The sequence below is a fragment of the Jaculus jaculus genome, chromosome 9 (genome assembly GCF_020740685.1).
Source record: "Jaculus jaculus isolate mJacJac1 chromosome 9, mJacJac1.mat.Y.cur, whole genome shotgun sequence".
Classification (NCBI taxonomy): Eukaryota; Metazoa; Chordata; class Mammalia; order Rodentia; family Dipodidae; genus Jaculus; species Jaculus jaculus.
Genome location: NC_059110.1, coordinates 110,272,200 through 110,296,299, shown reverse-complemented (window position 1 = coordinate 110,296,299; position 24,100 = coordinate 110,272,200). Strand labels below are relative to the sequence as shown.

At 51.5% G+C, this 24,100-nt stretch overlaps 1 protein-coding gene across 2 annotated transcripts in view; it reads right to left on the bottom strand.

The window, feature by feature from the left end:
• Positions 1 to 23,238, bottom strand: part of Arhgap23 (Rho GTPase activating protein 23) — a 113,909-nt gene extending 90,671 nt beyond the window's left edge. Inside the window, exon 1 of one of the 2 annotated variants that reach the window (XM_045158827.1) lies at positions 23,138 to 23,238. In XM_045158827.1, the coding sequence (XP_045014762.1) occupies positions 23,138 to 23,146 (9 nt within the window). In that variant the 5' untranslated portion in view covers positions 23,147 to 23,238. Of the gene's footprint in view, positions 1 to 5,446; positions 5,541 to 23,137 lie in introns of those variants that run through there. The other variant, XM_004655784.2, reaches the window with a different exon arrangement.
• Positions 23,239 to 24,100: the final 862 nt, after the last annotated feature.

Below are 24,100 nucleotides of genomic sequence, written 5' to 3'. Positions count from 1 at the left end.
AGATGCATGCACCACCTTGTGTATCTGGCTTACGTGGGTCCTGGGGAATCGAACCTCGAACCAGGATCCATAGGCTTCACAGGCAAGTAATCACTAAGCCATATCTCCAGCCCCAAGATTTGTTTTTTATTTGAGAGAGAACGAACTCCAGACGATGCCTCACCTTGTTCATGTGGCTTATGTGGGTACTGGGGAATCAAACCTAGATCCTTAGGCTCTCCAGCCCAAATAAAGATATTAAAAAAAAAAAAACTTAAAAAAAAATTATTTGTGTGCTTAGGGGCACACCAGAGTTTCTTGCCACTAGAAATGAATATCAGATGCTTGCACCACTTCCTGCATCTGGCTTTACATGGGTACTGGGGAATTGAACCCGGCTGCCAGGCTTTGCAAGCAATTGTCTTTAACCACTGAGCCATCTCTCCAGCTCCCTGGGCCAGTTTCTTTATGTGTTGACTGGGACGGCAACAACGCACCTGTCCAGCACTAAGTTCCACAAATACAATTTTATTGTGAGATTTCTTGTCTTCGAACAGCTCATCTGATGGGGAGATTGAACACCAATGCTAGGGGAAGAGCCGGACACCCCGGGGGACCAGAGGAGGAGGCTCCTGGCCTGCACTCAGCAAACATTTACGGAGAGACACTCTGTGCCAGGCTCGGTGCTGGTCACTGGGGACACAGAGATGAACAGGACACATTGTCCACTCATCCTCAGCCCCTCCCTCCTGGCCCAGTCCCAGAGCCCGGCACTGGGAGAAGGGAATAAAGACAAAACCACTACAAGAGAGGCCTGGCCTAAGAACTTGGAGGTCAGAAGAGTCCAGTTCTCATCTACCACTTGCAAGCTGAGGAGCATGGTACCGTCTAGCATCCATGTCCCCTAAACTTACAGCAAGTTGGACAAGATGGTCTTTTTGGTTTTGACCACTCTGACAGGTGATGAATACGTCCCACTCTCAAGGGCATGAAACCTGCTCTCAAGTCCAATGCCAAGGCCATCTGGGCCTGATGTCTCCCAGAGGGGAGAGGGCACCCTCCTGGTACAGCCCAGCACTGCCCTGCTGACATGTTGGCACCATTTCAGAAGAAGCACCATAGATCTGAAGGCGGGTTGTTTGAAGGGAGAGGCAGTGCCGGCTCCCACTGTCCCTATTCAAGTCCAGGAGGGTGACAGAGCAGGGTAATTGAGACCCGGCTTTGTCCAAATCCCTGACCAAGCCCCTTGCAGTCAGCAGAGCAGGGCTCATATGCCTTTGGGAGGAGAGCATCAATGGATGGCACCAGGCCTGAGCACTGTAAGCCAGCCAGGGTGGGGCGAGGGAGGCTGCAAGCACAGGAGTGAGTCCCCCATTTGCAAACACTTGATGCTGAACCAGGGTCAGTGGGGGAAAAGGGACTTGATCTGGGCTGTCCACATTAGATTCACCTTCAGTGACACCCTAACTGGGTTGTTTCTAGTTTGACAGTGGGGTAGGGCATGATGCTGGAGTCCGTCCGGTAGTCCAACTCCTACCTTGCTTTGCTACTTACTAGGGATGCAATTTAAAAAATATATTTTATTTAAGCCAGGCGTGGTGGCACATGACTTTAATCCCAGCACTTGGGAGGCAGAGGTAGGAGGATCACCTTGAGTTTGAGGTCACCCTGAGACTACACAGTGAATTCCAGGTCAGCTTGGACTAGAATAAGACCCTACCTTGAAAAAAAATTATTTATTTATTTGAGAGAGAATGAATGGGCACGCCAGGGCTTCTAGCCACTGCAAACAAACTCTAGATGCATCCGCCCCTTGTGCATCTGACTTATGTGGGTTCTGGAGAATTGAACCTGGGTCCTTAGGCTTTGCCAGTAAATGCCTTAACTAATTGCTAAGCCATAGAGATGCAATTTTGCTCTAGCTATTAGGTCTCTGTGCCTCAGTGTCCTCAAAGGTAAGATGGGACAGACAATAGTGGTCCTCAATTCACAGCGACACTGAGGATAAAACATGATCTGTACAATCCTGGCCCAGAGGAACGGCTGTCAAGGCTCAGGTGTCAGTTACACAGCCAAAGCTGCTCCCCTCACCCTCCCCATAAACATATCGTTGTTGCCAGGCATTGTGGTGCGTCCCTGCAATCCCAGCCCTGGGGAGCCTGAAGCAGGACGACTGCCTGGAGTCGAGGCCAGCCTGGGCTACATATTGAGATCCTGTCTCAAAACAAAACAGGGCTGGAGAGATGGCTTAGCGGTTAAGGTGCCTGACTGCAAAACCTAGTGATCCGGGTTCAATTCCCCAGTATCCACATACAGCCAGATGCACAAAGTGACACATGCATTTGGAGTCCATTTGCAATGGCTGGAGGCCCTGGCACTTCCATTGTCTGTCTCTCTCTCCTTTTTATCTCTCTTTGCTTACAAATAAATAAGTAAGAATATATATTTAAAATGGGGCTGGAGATATGTATAAGAAGTTTGAAAAGGAAGGGAGGAGGGTACTTAATAGACTGGTATTGTATATATGTAAGTACAGTGATTGAGATGGGGAGGGGATATGATGGAGAATGGAATGTTAAAGGGGAAAGTGGGGGGGGAAGGGAGGGTATTACCATAGGATATTTTTTATAATCATGGAAAATGTTAATAAAAATTGAGAAAAAAAAGAAGTTTGAAGTTCAGCCAGGTGTGGTGATGCACGCCTTTAATCCCAGCACTCAGAAGCAGAAAGAAATAGGAGGATTGCTGTGAGTTCGAGGCCAACCAGAGTCTACATAGTGAATTCCAGGTCAGCCTGGGCTAGAGTGAGATCCTATCTTGAAAAAAAAAAAAAAAGTTTAAAGAACTTTGGAGTTCAAGATTATCCTCAGCATGGGCTGAGACTTTGTCTAAAAAAAAAAAGAAAGAAAGAAAAGAAAGCCGGGCATGGTGGCATACTCTTTTAATCCCAGCATTTGGGAGGCAATGGTAGGAGGATTGTGGTGAGTTCAAGGCCACCCTAAGACTACATAGTCAATTCCACGTCAGCCAGCCTGATCTAGAGTGAGACCATATCTCAAAACAAAACAAACAAACAAAAAAGAGCCGCCCCTTTTCTCCCCACCCTGCAAAAAAAAAAAAAAAATACAAAAAATATCCCCAGGCACTAATGCATATGCTCATTTGCATATATTCATGGCTCTAGGAATCTCTGTGGGTGTCTGCGTTGGAATCCAGCCCCACAGGAATCCACCTGGCCCACCACACTGGAGGAAAAGCCACATCAAGCCCCAGGCCGCTCCTGCTCGGGGTGTGCTGCTCACAAACTCACCCCTCCATAGCTAGCTGCGATCCCTCACTCGTCACTTAGTCCCGTCACCTGCTTTATCCTCCGTCCTTTAACTACACATGAGGAAGTTTTCAAAGCATCCCCGCAGTGAGGGGTGAAGCAATCTGCTGCCCACTCGTGCATGGCCCTGCTCGGCCACTGGCACCTCCCCCACCCCCACTCGTGCATGGCCCTGCTCAGCCACTGGCACCTCCCCCACCCCCACTCGCCTCTATGCGGGTGACACTGCATCCTTTCACCATGAGTTCAGGGCTGGCCAAGAAGAGGACCCAGAAGGCACCATCCAGGCTGCCCACGCACAAGGCCTGTTTCCCAGGTCTGGGGCCCCGTTGCTTCAGCTGGGAACCAGGCACGCCGTATCACAAAGCCACTTTGCTGGTAACTTCCCTCCCCAAACTCCATCTTATGCCCTGGTCGCCATCCGGAGCCTCCAGTTCCAGCCCAGCATCATCACTATATCTGTAGGTCAGTCCCCCTCTATAAAATGGTTAAATGGGACACTAAAACTCCTCCTACATATGCACAGGGGGCTTTGAGAATCTCAAATCCAGTATTTTATGTAGGGACCTACTGTCCTCATTCCTAAAGGGAAGGCAGGGCCTGGGATGTTCACAGGACCTTGGAGTTCCCAGGCACCTGGGAGCGAACCCAACCACACTGGACAAGTAGAAGGTGCCAGGGCTGGGGGGTGGGGGGGTGGCCTTTGGCTGAGTCTGGAGGCCAAATGACTGGTTCTGTAATGGAGATTCAAATTGCATGCCGATGAGCACATCTCAGTGCTGGCCACTTTGGAGAATGGGGTTGTTGCCTTGGCAGAGGGAAGAACCACGTGGGATCAAAGGCCACCCACCAGCAGCTAGGCCACTGGTGAGGGGGGTGGAGACAGTAAGGGGACAGGGATGAAGTATGTGTTGTTGGTGGGGGGAGAACCAGAGGGACTCATGCTTAATGACCTCCACCCCCGCCCCCTGTCCATCCTGAATTTCAAGTTTATAATTAGGAAACACACTTTGGCTGAAAGGAGAGGAAGCGACAACGTCAACTGAGGGAGAACCGAAGTGAACGCATCCAATTCTACACACAACAGTCCCCTAAACTTTCTGCAAAGCCCATACACTCCTCCAGGGCCAACCCCCAGAGGCATGGACAAGAGGGTCACTGAGCTCTGCGACCTTGTCAAATGAGGAAAAGGCTCAGCCCTGGCCTTGACCCCAAGTGAGACCCCAGGGAACTTCTTTTCCAAAACTCAGGAAAACTACTGGTTCCACATTACTCAGTCCTTCAGCTTGAAATCTGAGTATGTGTGTGTGTGAGAGAGAGAGAGCGCCCGAGAGAGCCGAGTTGTCTGAGCAGGACTGCCAGCTCAGGCTCCTAGGCAGGGGACTGACCCTTTTGGGAGTATGGGGCCTCTTTCCAGCCTCACCAGCTGGCAGATGAAAGAACCCAAGCAAAGCAGCCCAGCGCTGAGTAATGCCCCTGGCACCCCGCGCCCAGACCCACCCACGGCTAGCAGGAGCGGACAGAGCAGAGGGCCGGCCTGCAGGACTGGGGTCCCGGCCTGGGGCTCTTCTCCAGCACCCCAAGGGGCGGTGGTCCTGAGCCCTGGGAGCCGAGGGACCCTCCTCGCCGCAGCAGAGGGCGAATGTGGCACCGGGAGAGGGAGGGGGGTGTCGGGCTGCTGTGGCTGAGGACGTCCCGCCCCGGGAACCCCCTCCCCCACCCCTCTCCCTCCAGCTGTGCGGGGGCCTCGCCAACGGAAAACGAAAACTCGAGCAAAGGAAACGGCGGCGGGCGCCCCGCCTGAAAAAAAAAACCTGGACAAAAGGCGCGGGCCTCCCACCCTGCTGCCCCGCCGTCCAGGACCTGGCACCGCCACCCAGTTTGGGTGACCCCCCTACCCTGACAGCTCTCCGCCCCACCCCGGAGCGATAGGTACCCTCCCTCCCGTCCGCCTCTGCCCCGGGCAGCTCTGCCACCTTCCCCTCCCCACACTGCCCACCGGGTCAAGTCACCCCCTAGCCCCGCAGCGGTACCCGCGCCGAGCGCCCCAGGCTCTCCCTGCCCGCCCAGCGGCGACCCCGGCCCAGCCGATGGTGCCCTCGGCCCCGCCTCGACCTGGCTGCGACCCTGAGCCCTCACCTGGGGGGGCCGGGGTTCCGGGCGCGGCGGCGGGATCCCGACCAGGCAGAAAGCGACTCCATTCATCGGGTGGCAGCGGCAGCTCTGCGGGCCTGGGCACTGCTGGGGGCGCGGGCCAGGGCCCAGGGGGCGTGGCCTCGATGGGGCGTGGCCTCTACGGGGGCGTGGCCGCTCTGCCCCGCTCCCCCTCCCCCGTACTCCCGACGGGGCGCACCCGCTGCAAGCCACGTCCAGGCAAGGGTGAGAACTGAGCCTGACCTAGACACTGGGTCTCAAGGATGTAACTTGTACCGCTCTCCAGGGGACCCCCGGCCCAGATAGTGATCTGGGACTAAAAAAGAGGACAAGGGCATGGAACCCAGAAGTAGCACAGCAGCAGCCCGAGCTGGGCAAAAACAGATCCAGAACGCATGAGATGGCAGACACAGAAAGAGGCTGTCAGGATGAGGTGACCCTCATCTCACACACAGAAAGACAGGACAAAGCTTGGAGCGGAGTCTTCGTTCTAAGGACTCACGGAAGTTGAGGCACAAGGGCAGATATGGCTCATTCCAGGGCAGAACAAACCAGTGGAAGGTGGTAGAGAAAACGGAGGAGAACCAAGATCCATCCATAAGACAAGAAATTAGCCAGCTGCCCACCATGAGATATGCCACCTCTACCACATCAGCCAGGGTCCAGGAGAAATTGCAGGAAAGTGACAACATGAACGCTGCTCTTACTGCTAGCCTGACAACCAGCCCCAGGTTGATGGTGACAAACACGGTGATCAGTCAAAACCTATCAAAGCAGAAATCCAGAGGCTACAGAGAACTCAACACTAAATCGGACTGCCAACAGGCCTGCCATGGCTCAGGGAACACTGCTGAAGAGAAGCAGAAAGATTGTTAAGAGCCATAGTGGGTAGGAATACCCTGAGGCATGGCCCCTGCTACTCAACAGGGACTGACTGAGGCCTTCATGACCCCACAGTGAATACCATAACCCCACTGAGGAGTCCCTCCGGGGTAACAGGAGCTGGAGCAAGGGGATAAAAGAGAATAATCTGGCTGGGCGTGGTGGTGCACACCTTCAATCCCACACTCAGGAGACAGAGCTAGGAGTATCGCCGTGAGTTTGAGGCCACCCTGAGACTACATTGTGAATTCTAGGTCAGCCTGAGCTACAGTGAGACCCTACCTCAAAAAAAACAAAAAGAGAGAGAGAGAGAGGGTGAATAACCTGTTATAATTAATACATAATAAAAATTAGAGGCTGGGGGTGTAGCTCAGTGGTAAAGCATGTGCCCAGCATGGACAAGGCTTTGGGTTCAATCCCCAGTACTGAAGAAAGAAGAAAAGGAAAAAAATAAAGGGAGGGAAGAAAGGGAGACAGAAAGAAAGAAGAGAGGGACGAAGGAAGGGAGGGAAGGAAGGAAGGAAGCCAGGCGTGGTGGTGCACTCCTTTAATCCCAGCACTTGGAAAGCAAAGGTAGGAAGATCACCATGGGTTCGAGGCCACCCTGAAACTACATAGTGAATTCCAAATCAGCCTGGACTAGAATAAAACCCTAGCTAAAAAAAAAAAAAAAAAAAGAGGAGAGAGAGAAAGAAATAAAGAGAGAGGGAGAAAGAAAGGAAGGAAGAAAAAAAGAAAGGAAGGAAGGAAGGAAGAAAAGACTGACCAACTGGATTCCCCCCCCCCCAACAAAAAGAATCCTTAGCAGGGTGTGGTGGTGCATGCCTTTAATCCCAGCACTAGGGAGGCAGAGGTAGGAGGATCACTGTGAGTTTGAGGCCACCCTGAAACTACACAGCGAATTCCATGTCCTCCTGAGCTACAGTGAGACTTGATCTCGAAAAAAACAACAGAAAATTAATATTTAAAAAGGTAGATGTGGTGTGGGGGGGTGCCACTTGATTCAGGGAAGGCCCCTCCCAGGCAGAGTCTCATCTAGAACCCCACAATGGCAAAAGAATCAAGGTTGGAAGAGAGGTTTTGGCAGGTGTCCCAGCTCTTAGGTACCCACCCCTTTGAGTCCCATGGCTCACAGCTCTCTCTAGAACCTCACAGGCCTGCTCTGCAGGGGGCAGTCCTGAAAACAGACTCCTAGCCTTCCTTCTTCACTCTGAGCTGGCTTCAAAGAGACACTCCTGGCTTCATGCAGCTGCTCAATTTTCAACCTCCCCAAAAGGACACCTCCTAACAATCCAAGAGGGACAGTCCATTTGTCCTTCATTGTGCTAAGAAGTTTTTGGTTTTTTTTTTAATTTTTATTTTTTGAGGTAGGGTCTCACTCGAGCCCAGGCTGACCTGGAATTCACTATGGAGTCTCAGGGTGGCCTTGAACTCATGGTGATCCTCTTCCCTCTGCCTCCTGATTGCTGGGATTAAAGGTGTGCGCCACCATGCCCGGCTAGAAGATTTTTAATATTTTATTTATGAGAGACAGAAAGAGAGAGAGAATGGGCACACCAGGGCCTCGAGCCCTGAACTCCAAACACATGTGCCACCATGTGCATCTGGCTTACATGGGTACTGAGGAATTAAACCTTGGTCCTTAGGCTTCACAAGCAAGCACTTTAACTTTTTAACTTAAAAAAATGGGGGGGGGGGGTATGCTATGGTTTGATTGTGTTTATTTTGAGACAAGATCTCTTATAGTCCTGGCTGGACTCTAACTTGACTATCTCTGTTTCTTTGTTTTTGGTTTTGGTTTTTTTAGGTAGGGTCTTGCTCTAGCTCAGGCTGACCTGGAATTCACTATGTAGTCTCAAGTGGCCTCCAACTCATGGCAATTCTCCTACCTCTGCTTCCTGAGTGCTGGGATTAAAGGCGTGTGCCACCATGCTGGCCTATTTTGTTTGTTTTTTAATGTTTTATTTATTTATTTGAGAGAGAGAAAGGGAGAGAATAGGCACGCCAGGGCCTGTAACAACTGCAAACAGACTCCAGATGTATGCACCACTTTGTGCATCTGGCTTCATGTGGGTACTGGGGAATCAAACCTGCGAACCTGGGAATTTGTGCTTTTCAGGAAAGTGCCTTAACCACTGAACCATCTCTCCGGCCCCATTTTTCTTTCTTCCTTTCTTTCTTTTTAGGTAAGGTCTCACTCTAGCTCAGGCTGACCTGAAATTCACTATGTAGTCTCAGGGTGGCCTCGAACTCTCAGCAATCTTCCTACCTCTGCCTCCCAAGTACTTGAATTAAAGGTGTGTGCCACCATGCCCGGCTTGTTTTTTGTTTTTGAGGTAGTGTCTTCCTCTACTCCAGACTGAGCTGGAATTCACTATGTAGTCTCAGGGTGGCCTTGAACTCATGGTTATCCTCCTACCTGTTTCCCGAGTGTGCAGATTAAAGGCATGCGCCACCACACCTGGCCTTTTTAAATTAAATTTTATTTTATTTTGTTAATTTATTTACTTGAGAAAGAGAGAGAGAGAATGGCCATGCCAGGGCCTCCAGCCACAGCAAATGAACTTCATACACATGCACCACCTTGTGCATCTGTCTTACGTATATTCTGGAGAATCGAACCTGGGTCCTTTGGCTTTACAGGCAAGTGCCTTAAACACTAAGTCATTTCTCCAGCCCCCATATTGTTTCTGATACAGGGTCTTGCTATGTAGCCCAGGCTGGCCTAGAACCTGACCCTTCTATCTCAGCCTCCCATGCCCCGAGATCATAGGTATAGGTCATGGCACCTGGCTCTTTCTTGTACTTTTTTTTTTTTTTTTTTGCACATGTGTGTGATGTGTGGTGCATGTGTTCAGATGAGCATACCCTATGCACATGTGAGCAGAGGCCAGCAGAGAACACTGAGTGTCCTTCTCTTATTTGCTCATCTACATATTTCCTCGAGACAGGCTCTCTCCCTCAACCCAGAGCAACTGTCCATCTGTGAGACCCAGGGATTCTCCAGTTCTGGCCCGTGGAACAGGGTACAGATGTGTGTGGCCATGTTCAGCTTATTACATGGGTTCTCAGAAGATGAACTTCATGGTCTCCAGCCAGAGAGTCCCTCATGTTTAAGTGACAAGGGCTCTTAACCACTGAGCCAAACCTAGTCTACCTAGTCCCCTTCATGCACTTTTAAAGGCTCTCCTGAGCCAAACTTGGCCATGGACATGTCTGTAACTCCAGCACTGAGGGGGCCAGAGACGGGAGGCCCCTGAGGTTCCCCAGTCAGCCAGTCTAACCAAAAAATGGTGGACTCCAGGTTCAGTGAAAGGCCCTGTTTCAGAAAAAAAAAAAAAAAAAGGCAAGCCTGATATAGTGGTGCATGCCTCTAACCCCAGCACTCAGGAGGCAAAAGCAGGAGTGCCATGAGTTCAAGGCCACCCTGGGGCTACAAAGAATGGACATCTGATGATCTGATGTCCCTCTCTGGCCCCTACACTCGTGCACACTGGGCACACACATCTGCATGTCTGCACACACACACTATGCTCACATACACACACAGTGCTTACACACACTGAGCTCACACACACACTGTGATCATATACACATGTATAGTGCTTACACACACTGCACGCACACACACACAGTGCACACACACACACACACACACACACACACACACACACAAAGGCTCCCCTGTGTTCTTTTCCCCAGTTCATGAAGAAAAGAAAGCAGACATCACTGAGAAGTTTGAAGAAGGCAGGCAAAGTAAGAAGGTTGACCACTAGCCAGGCGTGGTGGCGCATCCTTTAATCCCAGCACTGAGGAGGCAGAGGTAGGAGGATCACCGTGAGTTTCAGCCACCCTGAGACTACATAGTGAATTCCAGGTCAGACTGAGCGAGAGTGAAAACTTAAGAAAAAAAAAAAAAAAAGGCTGTCTGCTTAGAGAGTTACCCACTCCCTCCCTGGTCCAGGAGACCTCATAAAACCTCCTTGCTTTACCACAATCACCACCAGAACACAGGGTAGCCCCAAGCCCTTCTCCTTCCCCCTTTACCAGGCTCAGGAACATGGGGATGTTGTGGGGATATCGCTTAGTCCATCCCTACTCTACCCCATGAGCTGAAGAAGAGACTTTTAAATGGTCTGTTTTAAGTCTTCTGCAGTCAACAGAAAAAGATTCCATGAGCTGGGCGTGGTGGTGCATGCCTTTAATTCCAGCACTTGGGAGGCAGAGGTAGGAGGATCACCGTAAGTTTGAGGCCACCCTGAGACTACATAGTTAATTCCAAGTCAACCTGGGCCAGAGTGAGACCCTACCTTGAAAAGCCAAAAAAAAAAAAAAAAAAAAGAAAGAAAGAAAAGGATTCCTGGTAATGGTCTCTCTGCCTTCTCCACCGCTTTCATCAAGGTTATATATAGCCAGAAGTCTCCCCCACTTCTAAAGGACCTGCCCACTGTCTGGCTGCAACCCATCACAGTGCTTGAATCTTGCTTACTCTACAACTGGGGCTCCCTCTCTGCCTCTGCTGCCCTATTGCCCCAGTGGTCCCGGCATGTTGCCCTCCTGGCACAGGGGTCTTTTCCTCCCAGAACAAAGGGCTGTCTCTGTAAAAAGACACACTGAGCTGAAGCTGTGGGGGCAGGGAGGAGGGTGATGGCCCCTGGGGGTGCCCCTGGCTCACTTTTTCCAGAGCCTGATGCCCTCAGACCCTGCAGGAGACAGCGAAAGGAAATGAGCTCAGGGCTGACCGGCAGGCCAATTCCTCCCTCCACAATGCATCGCACACACCTCCCCCACCCGCTCCCACTTCCCAGAAAGTGCACTCTCCCCCACCCTGCTGCCCTTCCCACCTCTTCCGGCACCTTGACCTGCACCCCCATCCTGCTCGGCCCTTCCCATCGATCTTCTTGGCCCTTTCCCCCCTTATCCTTTTTGTCCATCCTGGCTCTCCATCCCCTCTGACTTTGTGGTCCGCTCCCTGCGTCCTGCCATCTGCCCGCAAGTCCGCTTTCCTCCTTGTAGGCTCGTCATCTGAGGTTGGGAGCAATAGAGGTCCCTTGAGATGTGGAACCCCCTTACACTCCTCCTCCCTCTGAGCTCCTCCGCCAGCCCAGTCATCTTCCTTCATTCACAGTCGATTACTGTGAGCCCTACACTGCCAGGCACGGGACAGGTCATGTTTCTTAGAGCTGCGGAGTGGTCCCCACTTCTTCCCTCCGGGGCCTGCTCTTTCCAAATCCGCCCCGGTGAGATCTCTGAGTGGCCGCTAGGCAGGAGGGCTGCCTGCAGCTCTGGGGGGCTTCCCACTAGGACACCAGTGACAGGGAAATGGAGAAAAGACACCCCACAGGAGAAAGTTCCTATGGGCAAAGGAGAGCACAGGCTCCACCGGTGGGGACAGGAAGCGTGGAGAGATGAGGAAGGAAACGGGCGGATGTGACAGTGGACAGACCAGCCCAATCACTTACGTTCTAGCCTGGCCTAGACAGAAACTTGAAGCCAAGAGTATGCCGGATCTGCATGAGCACACAGTGGGGGCAGGAACTGAGGGGAGCAAGCAAGGAGACTGGGCAGGGGGAGGAGTGCTTACCAGGGCAGGGAGCAACAACATCAGAGGCCTGTGGCCTTGATAACCCACCAGGTGAAGAGAGATGGAAGAGTCCAGAAGAGCAACTCCAAGGCTTGGACTATCAGATCATTTATGTAGGGTTTTCCCAGGGGGAGTGAATAAGCCAGACGCTAAATCATGTGCCTGTCTATGTTATTACAATTGACCCTTACAAAGGCCTTCCATAAATAGTACTCTCATGGTATTTTTCTTTGGTTTGTCAAGGTAGGGTCTCACTCTAGCTCAGGCTGACCTGGAATTCACTATGTATTCTCAGGGTGGCCCTGAACTCATGGCGATCCTCCTACCTCTGCCTCCCGAGTGCTGGGATTAAAGGCGTGCGCCAGGGCGACTAGTTGTCCAGTTTTGTGTCTGTGGGTGTGATGTGTGTGCAGTGGATACACATGTGTGAGCTATTCACAGGTGACCGTGGAGACCACAGAACACAGGCTGTCCTATCTTTAGCTCATCTGTGTATTTCCTTGAACAGAGTCTCTCTCTCTGAATGTGGAGTTGTGGACTTTTTCTTTTCTTTACTTTTTTCTTTCTTTCTTTCTTTCTTTTTTTTTTTTTTTTTTTTTTTGCGAGAGAGGAAGATACAGAGAAAGAGGTAGAAGAGAATGGCCATGCCAGGGCTTTCAGTGGCTGCCAACGAACTCCAGATGCATGCGCCACTTTGTGCATCTGGCTTACGTGGGTCCTAGGAATCAAACCTAAGTCCTTAGGCTTCACAGGCAAGCACCTTAGCCACTAAGTCATCTCTCTAGCTCTGTGGTTATTTATTTATTTATTTGATAGAGAAATAGGCAGGTAGAAAGAGAGAGAGAATGGGTGAGCCAGGGCCTTCAGCTGCTACAAATGAACTCCAGATGCATGCGCCACCTTGTGCATCTGGCTTACATGGGCCCTGGGGAATCGAACCTGGGTCCTTTGGCTTTGCAGACAAGCACCTTAACCGCTAAGCCATCTCTACAGCCTGCTTTACTTTTTTTATGAGCCCAATGATTCTCTGGTCTCTGTTCCTCACAGGAGTTACAGGTATGTGTGGTCATGCCCATGTGGGTCCTGGGGAATTGAACTGAGGCCCTGGTCTTCTCAGGCCCTCATGCTTGTGGCAAGCATTCTTCCCTGCTAAGACATTTCCCCAGCTCAAGGATTCAGCCTGGGATGAAATGTGTACACCACCAGGCCTGGCTTTTTTTTTTTTTTCCTCCAAATTTTAGGGATTAAACCCAGGGTCATGTGCATGCTAGACAAGCACTCTGCCACTGAGCTTACATCCTCATCCCCAGCCTACTTCCTTTTTATTTTATTTATTTATTTATTTATTTATTTATTTTGAGACTGAGGCCCCTGTAGTCCACTTGTGCCTAGAACTCACTATATAGCCATGGGCATGTACCAACAAGCCTGGCTCCAAACCCAGTTATCTCACCCAAAGCCACATAGGACTTGAACTCAGGCATTGGAACTCCAGGATCCACATACTTAACTCACCACTGAATTGCTAGTGGAGTAGTGACTACCTGCTTAAAAGGTTCCTCTTCCCAGAGACAAGCTTAACCTAGAGGCTTGGCTGTAAAAGTCTAGTCATCCCTCAGACCAGGGGTGTGGCTCAAAAGTCTCTAGGAAAGGCAAGGAGTGAGGAGACAGGACGAAGGGACAGTACTTTGAGGAGGGTCAGCCTTCAGGGACTGGCTGAGTGCAGTGGATGCACATGTGTGAGCATGTAGCGTGGTGTGAGGTGAAGAGATGGAGCTGACCGTGGAGGAAGGCAGGGAGCAGGGCAGGCTGCTGGGAAGCACAGGTGAGCCTGGGCAAGGCAGGCTCGTGTCTGGGCGGCAACAGGAGGATGACTGCATGAGAACAGGTGTCTGAGACAGGCCAAGCCAGGCAGGGTGGCCCACACCTATAATCCCAGCATCTTGAAGGCCGAGGTAGGAGGATCACAAGTCTAAAGCCATGAGATAAAAACTGTAAAAAGGGGGGCTGGAAAGCCGGGCATGGTGGCACACATCTTTAATTCCAGCACTCCAGAGGCAGACGTAGGTGGATCGCTGAGAGTTTGAGGCCACCCTGAGACTACATAGTGAATTCCAGGTCAGCCTGAGCTAAAGTGAGACCCTATCTCAAACCCCCCCAAAAAAGGGGGGCTGGAGAGATGGCTTAGAAGTTAAGGCGCTTGCCTATGAAAGTCTAAGGACCCAGGTTAGTTTCCCCAGTACCCATGTAAGACAGATGCGCATGGTGATGCATGTGTCTGATGTTTGCTTGCAGTGGCTAGAGGCTTTGGTGTGCCCATTCCCTCTCTCTCTAATAAATAAATAAAAACATAAAATATTTTTAGCTGGCTGAGGCAGCACATGCCTTTAATCCCAGCACTCAGGAGGCTGAAGTAGGAGGATAACGTGAATTTGAGGTCAACCTAGGACTACAGAGTGAATTCCAGGTCAGCCTGGACTCTTTTGAGTACAGTGAGAGCTTACCTCAAAAGAAACAAATCAAAGGGCTAGGGAGACGGCTTAGTACTTAAGGTGCTAACCAGCTAAGCAAAAGGACCCAGGTTCAATTCCCCAGTACTCTTCATAAAACTGGATGCACAGGGTGGCACATGCGTCTGGAGTCTGTTTGCAGTGGCTGGAGGCCCTGGTATGCCCATTCTCTCTATTATCTACCTATCTATCTATCCATCCATCCACCCACTCACCCACCCACCCATGCCTCTTTCTTTTTTAAAAAAAAAATTATTTATTTATTTATTAGATAGAGACAGACAGAAACAGGCAGAGAGAAAGAGAGAGAGAATGGGCGCGCCAGGGCCTCCAGCCACTGTGAATGAACTCCAGACGCGTGCGCCCCCTTGTGCATCTGGCTAACGTGGGTCCTGGGGAATACAGCCTCGAACCGGGGTCCTTAGGCTTCACAGGCCAAGCACTTAACTGCTAAGCCATCTCTCCAGCCCCCATGCCTCTTTCTTGCTCTCAAATAAATAAATAAATAAAACTTTTTTTTCTTTTTCTTCAAGATAGGGTCTCACTCTAGCCCAGGAATTCACTAAGTAGTCACAGGGTAGCCTCAAACTCATGGAAATCCTCCTATCTTTGCCTCCCAAGGGCTGGGACTAAAAGCATGTGCCACCAAATCTGGCAAAAAAATTTTTTACAATTTTTATTATTTATTTTATTTGCAAGACAGAGAGAATGAGTACACCAGGGCCTCTAGCCCCGCAAATGAATGGCAGATGCGTGTGCCATCCTGTGCCTCTGGCTCATGTGAGTACTGGGGAATCGAACCTGGGTCCTTAGGATTCTCAGGCAAGCTCCTTAACCACTAAACCATTCCTCCAGTTCCCTGGCAAATATTCATAAAAAACTGAGCTGGCCTGGTGGTGCATGCTTTAATCCCAGTACTCAGGAGGCCAAGGTAGGAGGATCACAGTGAGTTAGAGGATACATAGTGAATTCCAGGTTTGCCGGAACTACAGAGAAGGCAAAAAAAAAAAAAAAAAAAAAAAAGAAACAAGAGTTGGAAACAGGTGACTGAAAATGAGGCCAAGAACACAGAAGCATGCTGAGTGGGCAGAGGAAGAGCAGGAATCTTCCCAGGGCTGGACAGAGGCCAGGAGGACACCACAGGGCTGGTCAGGGAATCCCCAGGCCAGAGCTGTCATCAATATTAGACCTAATTTCAGCTGGCAAGGGGTTTATGGTGTCATCAAAGAAGCACTGAGCCGGGCGTGGTGGCGCACACTTTTAACTCCAGCACTCAGAAGGCAGACGTAGGAAGATTGTCATGAGTTCAAGGCCACCCTGAGGCTACATAGTGAATTCCAGGTCAGCCTGGGCTAAAGTGAGAACCTACATCGAAAAACAAAAGAAAACAAACAAACAAACAAAACCCCAGAAACAAAAAAGAAGCACTGAACTGAGTCCCTGACCCAAGACCAGCAGTCCCAACTCCATCCACCAGGTAACCACGTGACGTTAAGGACAAGTACATTCTCGAAACCTCAGTTTCACCCTATACGATGACCGTGGTAAGGCCTTCTTGGCATGCTCTCACTAAAGGCTTGGAGGCTCACATAAATTTGGTAACTGACATGAAGTGTCCTAGTAGTTGAAAAGGGAAACAAAAAAGGAAAGAAACAAGGAAGGAAAGAAAGAAAGAAAAAGAAAAGGGAAACAACACTGCACTCAAAGTTCAGTTTCACCTCCTAGACCTGCTGTGGAAATTTGAATGTGACAATTTTAATATATGGTCCCATAGACTTAGGTGTTTCATTAAAATTTAGCTTCCAAGCTAGGTGTGGTGGCACATGCCTTGAATCCCAGCACTTGGGGGACAGAGGTAGGAAGATCATTGTGAGTTCAAGGCCAGCCTGGAACTACATCATAAATTCCAGGTCAGCCTGCACTAGAGTGAGACCCTGCCTAGAAAAAAAAAAACAACAGGGGGCTGCAGGGGTGGCTTAGAGGTTAAAGCATTTGCCTGCAAAGCCAAAGGACCCAAGTTCGATTCCCCAGGACCCATGTCAGCCAGATGCACAAGGGAGTGCATACATCTGGAGTTCGTTTGCAGTGGCTGGAGGCCCTGGCACACCCATTCTCTCTCTTTCTCCTCCTCTTTCTCTGTCAAATAAATAAATAAAAATAAAATATTTTTAAAAAGCAAGAGTGCTGGGCATGGTGGCGCATGCATTTAATCCCAGCACTAGGGAGGTAGAGGTAGGAGGATTGCCATGAGTTTGAGGCCACCCAGAGACTGCATAGTAAATTCCAGGTCAGCTTGAGTTACAGTGAGACCCTACCTCGAAAAAAAAAAAGAGAGAGAGCCAGGTGTGGTAGCACACATCTTTAATCCCAGCACTTGGGAGGCAGAGGTAGGTGGATCACTGTGAGTTCAAGGCCACCCTGAGATTACATAGTGAATTCCAGGTCAGCCTGAGCTAGAGAGAGAGACTCTACCTTGAAATAAGCAGATTGAGCTTGCAATGCAAGCCCCTAGCAGTAGATCCCTGCTACAGGGGTGTGTACCACTGTGGACAGTGTGGACAGATCCTGGAATCTAGCCCTAAGGTGTGTTTGGATTCAGATATTCATTCCAGCCACAATGTGTGGAGAAAGAAGTTTTAGCTTGGGTGGTTCGCGCTTGCTGGTGTTGTGGTGTCTCTGCTATGATGCATACTGAAGTGGGCCAGCCTCTTCTGCCATTGATGGTGTTCCCCGGACTCTGTAACCCTAAAATAAACCCTTCCTCCCATAAGCTGTATTTGGCTGGATGTTTGTCCCAGTAACGTGGAGCTGACTACCACACCTGCCATATGTTGAAAACACGAACTCCCAAATGTATTCCACACACCCACCCTGTGGATACTCTAGTTTAGCAACACAGAGCACTGCAGAGTCTCAGGAAAAGGTCAAACTTGAAAAAAAAAATGTTTTTTAAAAACTTAAAAAACTTTTTTTTTTTTTTTTAATTTTTTGAGGTAGGGTCTCGCTCTAGCCCAGGCTGATCTGGAGCTCACTCTGTAATCTTAGGCTGGCCTTAAACGCTTAGCGATCCTCCTACCTCTGCCTCCCAAGTGCTGGGATTAAAGGCACCACACCCAGCTCTCAAACATCAATTTTTTTTTCTTTTTTCTTTTTGGTAAGGTCTCGCTTTAGCCCTAGAATTCACTATGTAGTCTCAGGGTGACCTCGAACTCACTGCAATTTCTACCTCTCTGCCTCTGGAATGCTGGGATTACAGGTGTGTGCCCAGCTTCAAAATTCAATTTTAAAAATTTATTTATTTAGTTAGTTGCAAGCAGAGAGAGACAGAGAAAAAAGCAACACTCAAAGAGAATGGGCGTGCCAGGGCCTTCAGCCATTACAAACGAACTCCAGGTGCATGTATCACTTTGTGCATCTGGAATCGAACTCTGGTCCTTATGTTTTGTAGGCAAGTGCCTTAACAGCTAAGCCACCTCTGCAGGCCCAAACTTCAAATTTTGAAGTATGGTTTCTACTGAGCTTTTACACTATGGTGAAGTCAAAAATTTGTAAATTGGGTAGGTGTGGCGGCACATAATCCAGCACTCAGGAGACTGAGGCAGGAGGATCACTGTGAGTTCAAGGCCAGTCTAGGGTTGGGAAGATGGCTCAGTGATTAAAGGTACTTGTTTGCAAAGCCTGCCAGTCTGGGTTCAATTCCTCAGCACCCAGCTAAAACCAGATGGGCATTCATTTGTAACACCCACACACACCATGCAACCAAATAAATAATTTTTATGTTGTTAAGTTGAACTACCATAAATAAGGACCTGTGTAATATGTCAACTATTGGGCCTGAAGGTCTTGAGCTTGGCCATATTGCCAGCCCTTTCACAAGAGGGGAAAGAGCGCCCCCTGGTGGATACAGGGAGGAGGACAGGACCAGAAAGGAGAGTTAGTTGGTCGTTGACACCCGGGTTTTCAGTTCCCATGTCCTCTGCTGTCTCCCAAAGGCAACACAATCCCGCTACCAATTTCATCTCCAGTGCAGGTGGGATCCAGTTCAATCGAGTCAAAAGGTATTTATTGAGCACCTATCACACACCAAGTTATCTATGAGGTAGTGGTTTGTCAAGCCAGTTGATGTATTTGTCTTCTATGATCCCCTATTCCAAGGAGGGTGATGAGCCCTGCAAGGGTGCCTTGGGATGGTACTGCAAGCAAAACAAAAGATGATGGCACACACCTTTATTCTCAGCCCTGGGGAGGGCGAGGTAGGAGGATCGTTGTGAGTTTGAGGTCAATCTGGGCCTACAGAGTGAGTTTCATGTCAGCCTGGGCTAGACTGAGACCCTACCTTGAGGGAGCCGGGGTACTGAGGAGAGAGGATTCAGGAGTCTCAGGAGCCTGACTGTTTGGCTTACTCTGACTGACCAAGGGCAGTGAAAGGAGGAGGGTTTGAGACACAGACTGTGGCAAATCCAAGGCATCACATTAAATGGGACTCACTGAGCACCTTTAGTGGTGCAATGGTCCACTCAGGACGATGTCAGTCCCCTCCTTCTCTCAGCTGCCAGGTTCCTGTGGCAACCTGTGGCAGAAATCCCATCCGAATATGCCATGGGGAAGAAGGCTAAAGAACCCTGGCCAGGCTGGAGCCAAGGGGCACTGGGAACCTGCCAAACAGCTGAGGTTCTGAACCACACTTGGGGTGCAGGAGAGAAGCCATAGCTCTACAAGCAGGCCACACCCAGCCTGGACAGCTGTCATAGCAGGAGGTGACAGAAGATGACCCAAAGCCGGGCGTGGTGGCGCACGCCTTTAATCCCAGCCACTCGGGAGGCAGAGGTAGGAGGCTCGCCATGAGTTTGAGGCCAGCCTGAGACTACATAGTGAATTCCAGGTCAGCCTGGGCCAGAGCAAGACCCAACTTCAAAAAAAAAAAGAAAAGAAAGAAAAAAGATGACCCATGCATGACCCAAGCCTGCCTGCTCCCTCAGGACTGGCTGTCCCCCAGGAGACCCCTGCTTGGAAAACCTATGCCACGATGCGGGGAGAGGAAGTCCGCCCTGCAGGCTCCCACGTGCCACCAGCTACTGAAGGCCCATGGCCACGGATATGAAGATGAGCACGTGACCAAGGAAGGCTAAATGAAGGCTCTCAAGGACCGTGACACCCCCTCCATGCAAGGCCTTGGGAACACCCGTATGGAGAGGAGGGAAAGCAAAGGCAATGAAGTGTACTGAGTGCTTAGGATGTGCCACGATGTAGCACACTCTTTCCAAACTTGTTTCATTTAATCCCCATGACAGCACTGGAAAGTGGATATTATTAGCTACACTGTGTAAAGGAAGAAATGGGCTCACGGAGGTTAAGCAATTTATCTAGGTTCTAACAGCTTGGATTCAGGACTCAAGCAAAACCCAATGGTAAGTCCTTGCTCGGTCAGCTACAACACCTTAGGGCTGGTGTGGTACCCAGCCAGGCTGTACTCTATGATTCTGAGGACTCACACTCTACCTGGTCCCCCGCATATCCCTGCACACAAGAGGGCCTATTCTACTCTCATCCGGCCCTCCTGAAAGGGTGGAGGGAGAACAGAAAAGAAAGTGGAAGGAGGGGGTGTCATGGAGCAGGGAAAGAGAAGAAGGGAAGGGGAGGGGAGGAAGGGGGACAGATGGGGTGGTTCCCACCACCTCCCCTGGAAGCTCTGGAAATCCCCAGCAGCTGCTCCTCTCTCTCTCTCTCCTCTGTCTGGACCTGAGCCAGCCCTGGGTGGGGGGGGGGGGTCCAATAAGGAGAAAAGAGGGGTGGAGCCGGCCATGAGATTGGGGGACCCGCCCCTCCTGCCGCAAATCTAGCCACCCGGAGAGAGTCCAGTGTTCCCCTTTAGGAAACCCTACCTGCCAGAGTCCATGCATACCAAGCAGACACATTGGGGAGGCTCTTGTACTATAAAAGGATTCTTTGCTTTACAAGAGGCTCGGCACATGGGAAACTTAAAATAGGAGCTTCCCCAGACCGCATAAAGCAGCTCGGGTTTCAGAAGCACCCCTTATAAGCTTCCCACATCCTTGAGCACCAGTGGTTGGTGGGCCCAGACCGCCCTAATGCCTTACTCAAGAGGATCTGACGCCTCTACATTGTATAAGCCACCATCCCCCCATGAGCGTGTGCATCTGGGAGGCCATGATCCAGGAGCAGGCTGAGCTGCTGTGCTCCGCTTTAGAGGTACCCTAGGACATTTTAAAAGGACCCAGACCTCTCCTCAACAAAGCTGGCAGATGTCACAGCAGCCTGGAGGGGAGCACACACATCTGAGGCCTCTCGGTGGCTCTCCAAGGAGCCGAGGCAGGAGCTGCATGTCCTAAAGACAGCAGTGTGGCACATGCCTATAACAGCGCTGATGAGGCTGAGGCAGAAAGACTGAGCTGGAGGCCAGCCTGGGCTAGGTAGTGACACCTTAACAAGAAGGGAAGGGACAGCCAGGTGTGGTGGTGCACGCCTTTAATCCCAGTACTCGGGAGGCAGAGGTAGGAGGATCGACAGGAGTTCAAGGCCACCCTGAGACTATATAGAGAATTTCAGGTCAGCCTGAGCTAGAGTGAGACACTACCTCAAACTCCCCTCCCCCCCCCCCAAAAAGGGGGAAGGGAACAGAAAGGAAAAGAAAGAAAAATGCCATATTTTGCTCTCCTCCCAGAGAGGTAACAGGGAGCAGGCCTGGTCTGTGCTCAAGGAAAGTTTGATGACGGGGGCTGGAGAGATTGCTTAGGGCGTTAAGGCACTTGCCAGCAAAGTCAAAGGTCCCAGGTTTGATTCCCCAGGACCCATGTAAAGCTAGATGCACAAGGTGGCGCATGCTTCTGAAGTTTGTTTGCAGTGCTGGAGGTCCTGGTGTGAAAATTCTCTCTCTCTCTCCCTCTTCCTCTCTCTCTCTCTGCCTCTTTCTCTCAAATAAATAAAACAAAATTATTAAAATAAAAGATTGAGCCGGGTGCGGTGGTACACGCCTTTAATCTCAGCATTTGGGAGGCAGAGATAGGCGGATCACCGTGAGTTCGAGGCCACCCTGAGATTACATAGTGAATTCCAGGTCATCCTGGGCTAGAGTGAGATCCTACCTCAAAAAACCAAAATAAGTAAATAAATAATAAAATAAAATAAAAAAACTGATGATGGGGCAATCAGGTCACCAGGAGAAGTACTTGGGGGCTGGGTTATAGGAAGCAAGAAGTAGTGGCTTAGTCCTGCCCTTCCTTAAAAAAAAAATGAATGAATGAAAGAAAAAAATATATATGTATATATGAAGGTGACATTCACATAACAAAATCATTTAATGGCAAACAGTTCAGTGTCATTTACTTGCCCTCCTGCTCTTTGAGCTCCCGGTTAGTACAGACAACAGCAGTAATGGAGGTGCTGAGTCCTCTTCCTCCCGCCTGGCCTAGTACTGGGGGAGCTGCCACTAGCCATTTAAACTAATGACCAAGATGCCAAACAGGCCTGGAGTCTAGAGCAGCCCATGACCCCGCCCCAAAGACCCCGTCCAGCCCCAGGCGGACGCCCAGAGTACTCCATGTCTTTCAACACCCTCCTCTGGCAATTTAGGATCACCCCATCTGCCGACTCCTCCCGATCACAGGCATGCTCATCAGGGATCCCCTCTGGCACAGTGTAGGGTCCTAAGCTGGGTACAAAGAGAGGGGTCTGGTCGTGGAGTCCATTGGAAAAGGCTGAGCAGATCCAAAAGAGCCCGGGGCAAGGAAAGGAAGGGGTTTGGGCACGCTTAGCACTTACGGGCACACCTAGTGGCAGAAAAGGCTACTCCACCAATCCAGACCCCACCCCAGAACCTCACCCAAGAAGCAAGAGCAGCAGGGCACTCCGTTTCCACCCGCTGCCGCTCCTCTTCCAGGGAGGGCTGAGGGCCAGGACACAGCCCTCCTCCGCTCGCTGACCCAATGAGCCAGGCTCTCGAGGATTTGCAAGGCTGCTTGGGGAGTGACAGCCCTGTCAGGGGGACCTTCCCTTAACCACTGTGCCCAGCCGGCACCTTTAGTGCCTTACCACGGAGCCTATGTGAAAGGAAGGCAGCTGCCCACCTGGCCGGGGCTGCAGGACTGCATTTAGGGGGGCGCATGTGGAAAGCCTTTCGGCCCACCCTATCTTCTCCCTGCCGTGAAATGGTGGCAGCAGCTGCGGCAGCTGCTGGAACTGGGAGAGAAGGCAGCCGGGAGAAGTCCCTTGACGTGTAGGGGGAGGGGCGCTGTATCTTTGAGTCCCACGGGAGGGAGGGGGCCTGAGGGGCAGTGGAGTTGTACGGCTGGGAGCCTCCATCACCTCTTCATCCTGCAGAGCCTGGGCCCCTCCGATTTAGTGAGCAGGAGCTGAGAGCTTCCGGGGTGGGGATGGGGGCTTCCAAATGTGGAAAGGGGGTGCGGAGTGCGCCCTCTGCGCGCGCCTCCCTGGAGATCAGCGAGGGGGGAGTGCCCGCGCGCACGCGTGTGTGTGTGTGTGTGTGTGTGTGTGCGTGTGCACCAGCTCCGTGTCACACCTGTCCCATCCTTCCTCCAGGGCTCGGCCCCGCCCTGACCTCCCAAGCTCGCACCCCTCCCAGGTGGCTGTTGTCTCCCCCCCCTCCCCGGTCCTCCTCCCGCACCCGCCGCGCCCACCTTCTCCGGGTCACCGCGCCCTCAGTCCCGCCCGAGCCCCGCTGACCTGCTCCATGCTGCGACCGCTATGCCGTCCTGGGCGCGACAGCCCCGGGGGGCTCAGGGGGCGGCGGCCCCTCCATGCGCCCTGGCCAGGCAGCTGCACCCGGTGGCCGCGCGCCGCGCGAGGAGCGCCCGGGAGTCCGTCTCCCGGCCCCGCCCGCCGCAGGCCCCGCCCCGCCCCGCCGCAGGCCCCGCCCCCTCGCCCAGCCCTAGCTGGGGGCCCCCCCACACACGCGGGCACCCCACCGCGCGTCACCCGCACACGCTCAGACACTCGCAGTGCACCCGGGACCTCACACAGACAGGGCTGGCTGCCTGTCCTCTAAGAGCAGCTCCTGTGGGCTTCCGGAAGGTTGGCAGGGTTAGAAGCGCCCCATCTCTCATTTTGCAGGCGCCAGGAAGAGACCTGGCCAAGATCACCAAGCGGCTTGGTGTCGAAGCTGATCCCAATGGCTTAGACTCGGAGCCTCCCAGGCAATGGGCCACTTCGGAGATTGATAGTAGACAGATAATAGCCACCAAACCTGGGACACAGAGAGGCACTGCGCCACCCCCTTTGGGGCTGACATGGACGAATATGGGCAGTTAGCAGAGGCGGCTCCTTGTTGCTAGGTAGGGTCCAATCTATCTGCTGAGGAACAGGGATGGATGGAGATACCTGTCACCCACCACCCAGAATGCCATGCCCCAACCATGCGGCAAGCAGGAGGATGCCGACCTATCTTGTCCACTTCCTGCAATGGGCATTCGGACCACAGAGGACCGGAGTAGTGGAACCACCCACTCTGAAGACTGAAGAGGTGTCAAAAAAGGCTCTCCTCGAGATGGCTTAGCGGTTAAGGCGTTTGCCTAGAAAGCCAAAGGGCCCAGGTTCGATTTCCCAGAACCCACGTTAGCCAGATGCACAAGGGGGCGCATGCATCTGGAATTCGTTTGCAGTGGCTGGAGGCCCTTGCGCACCCGTTCT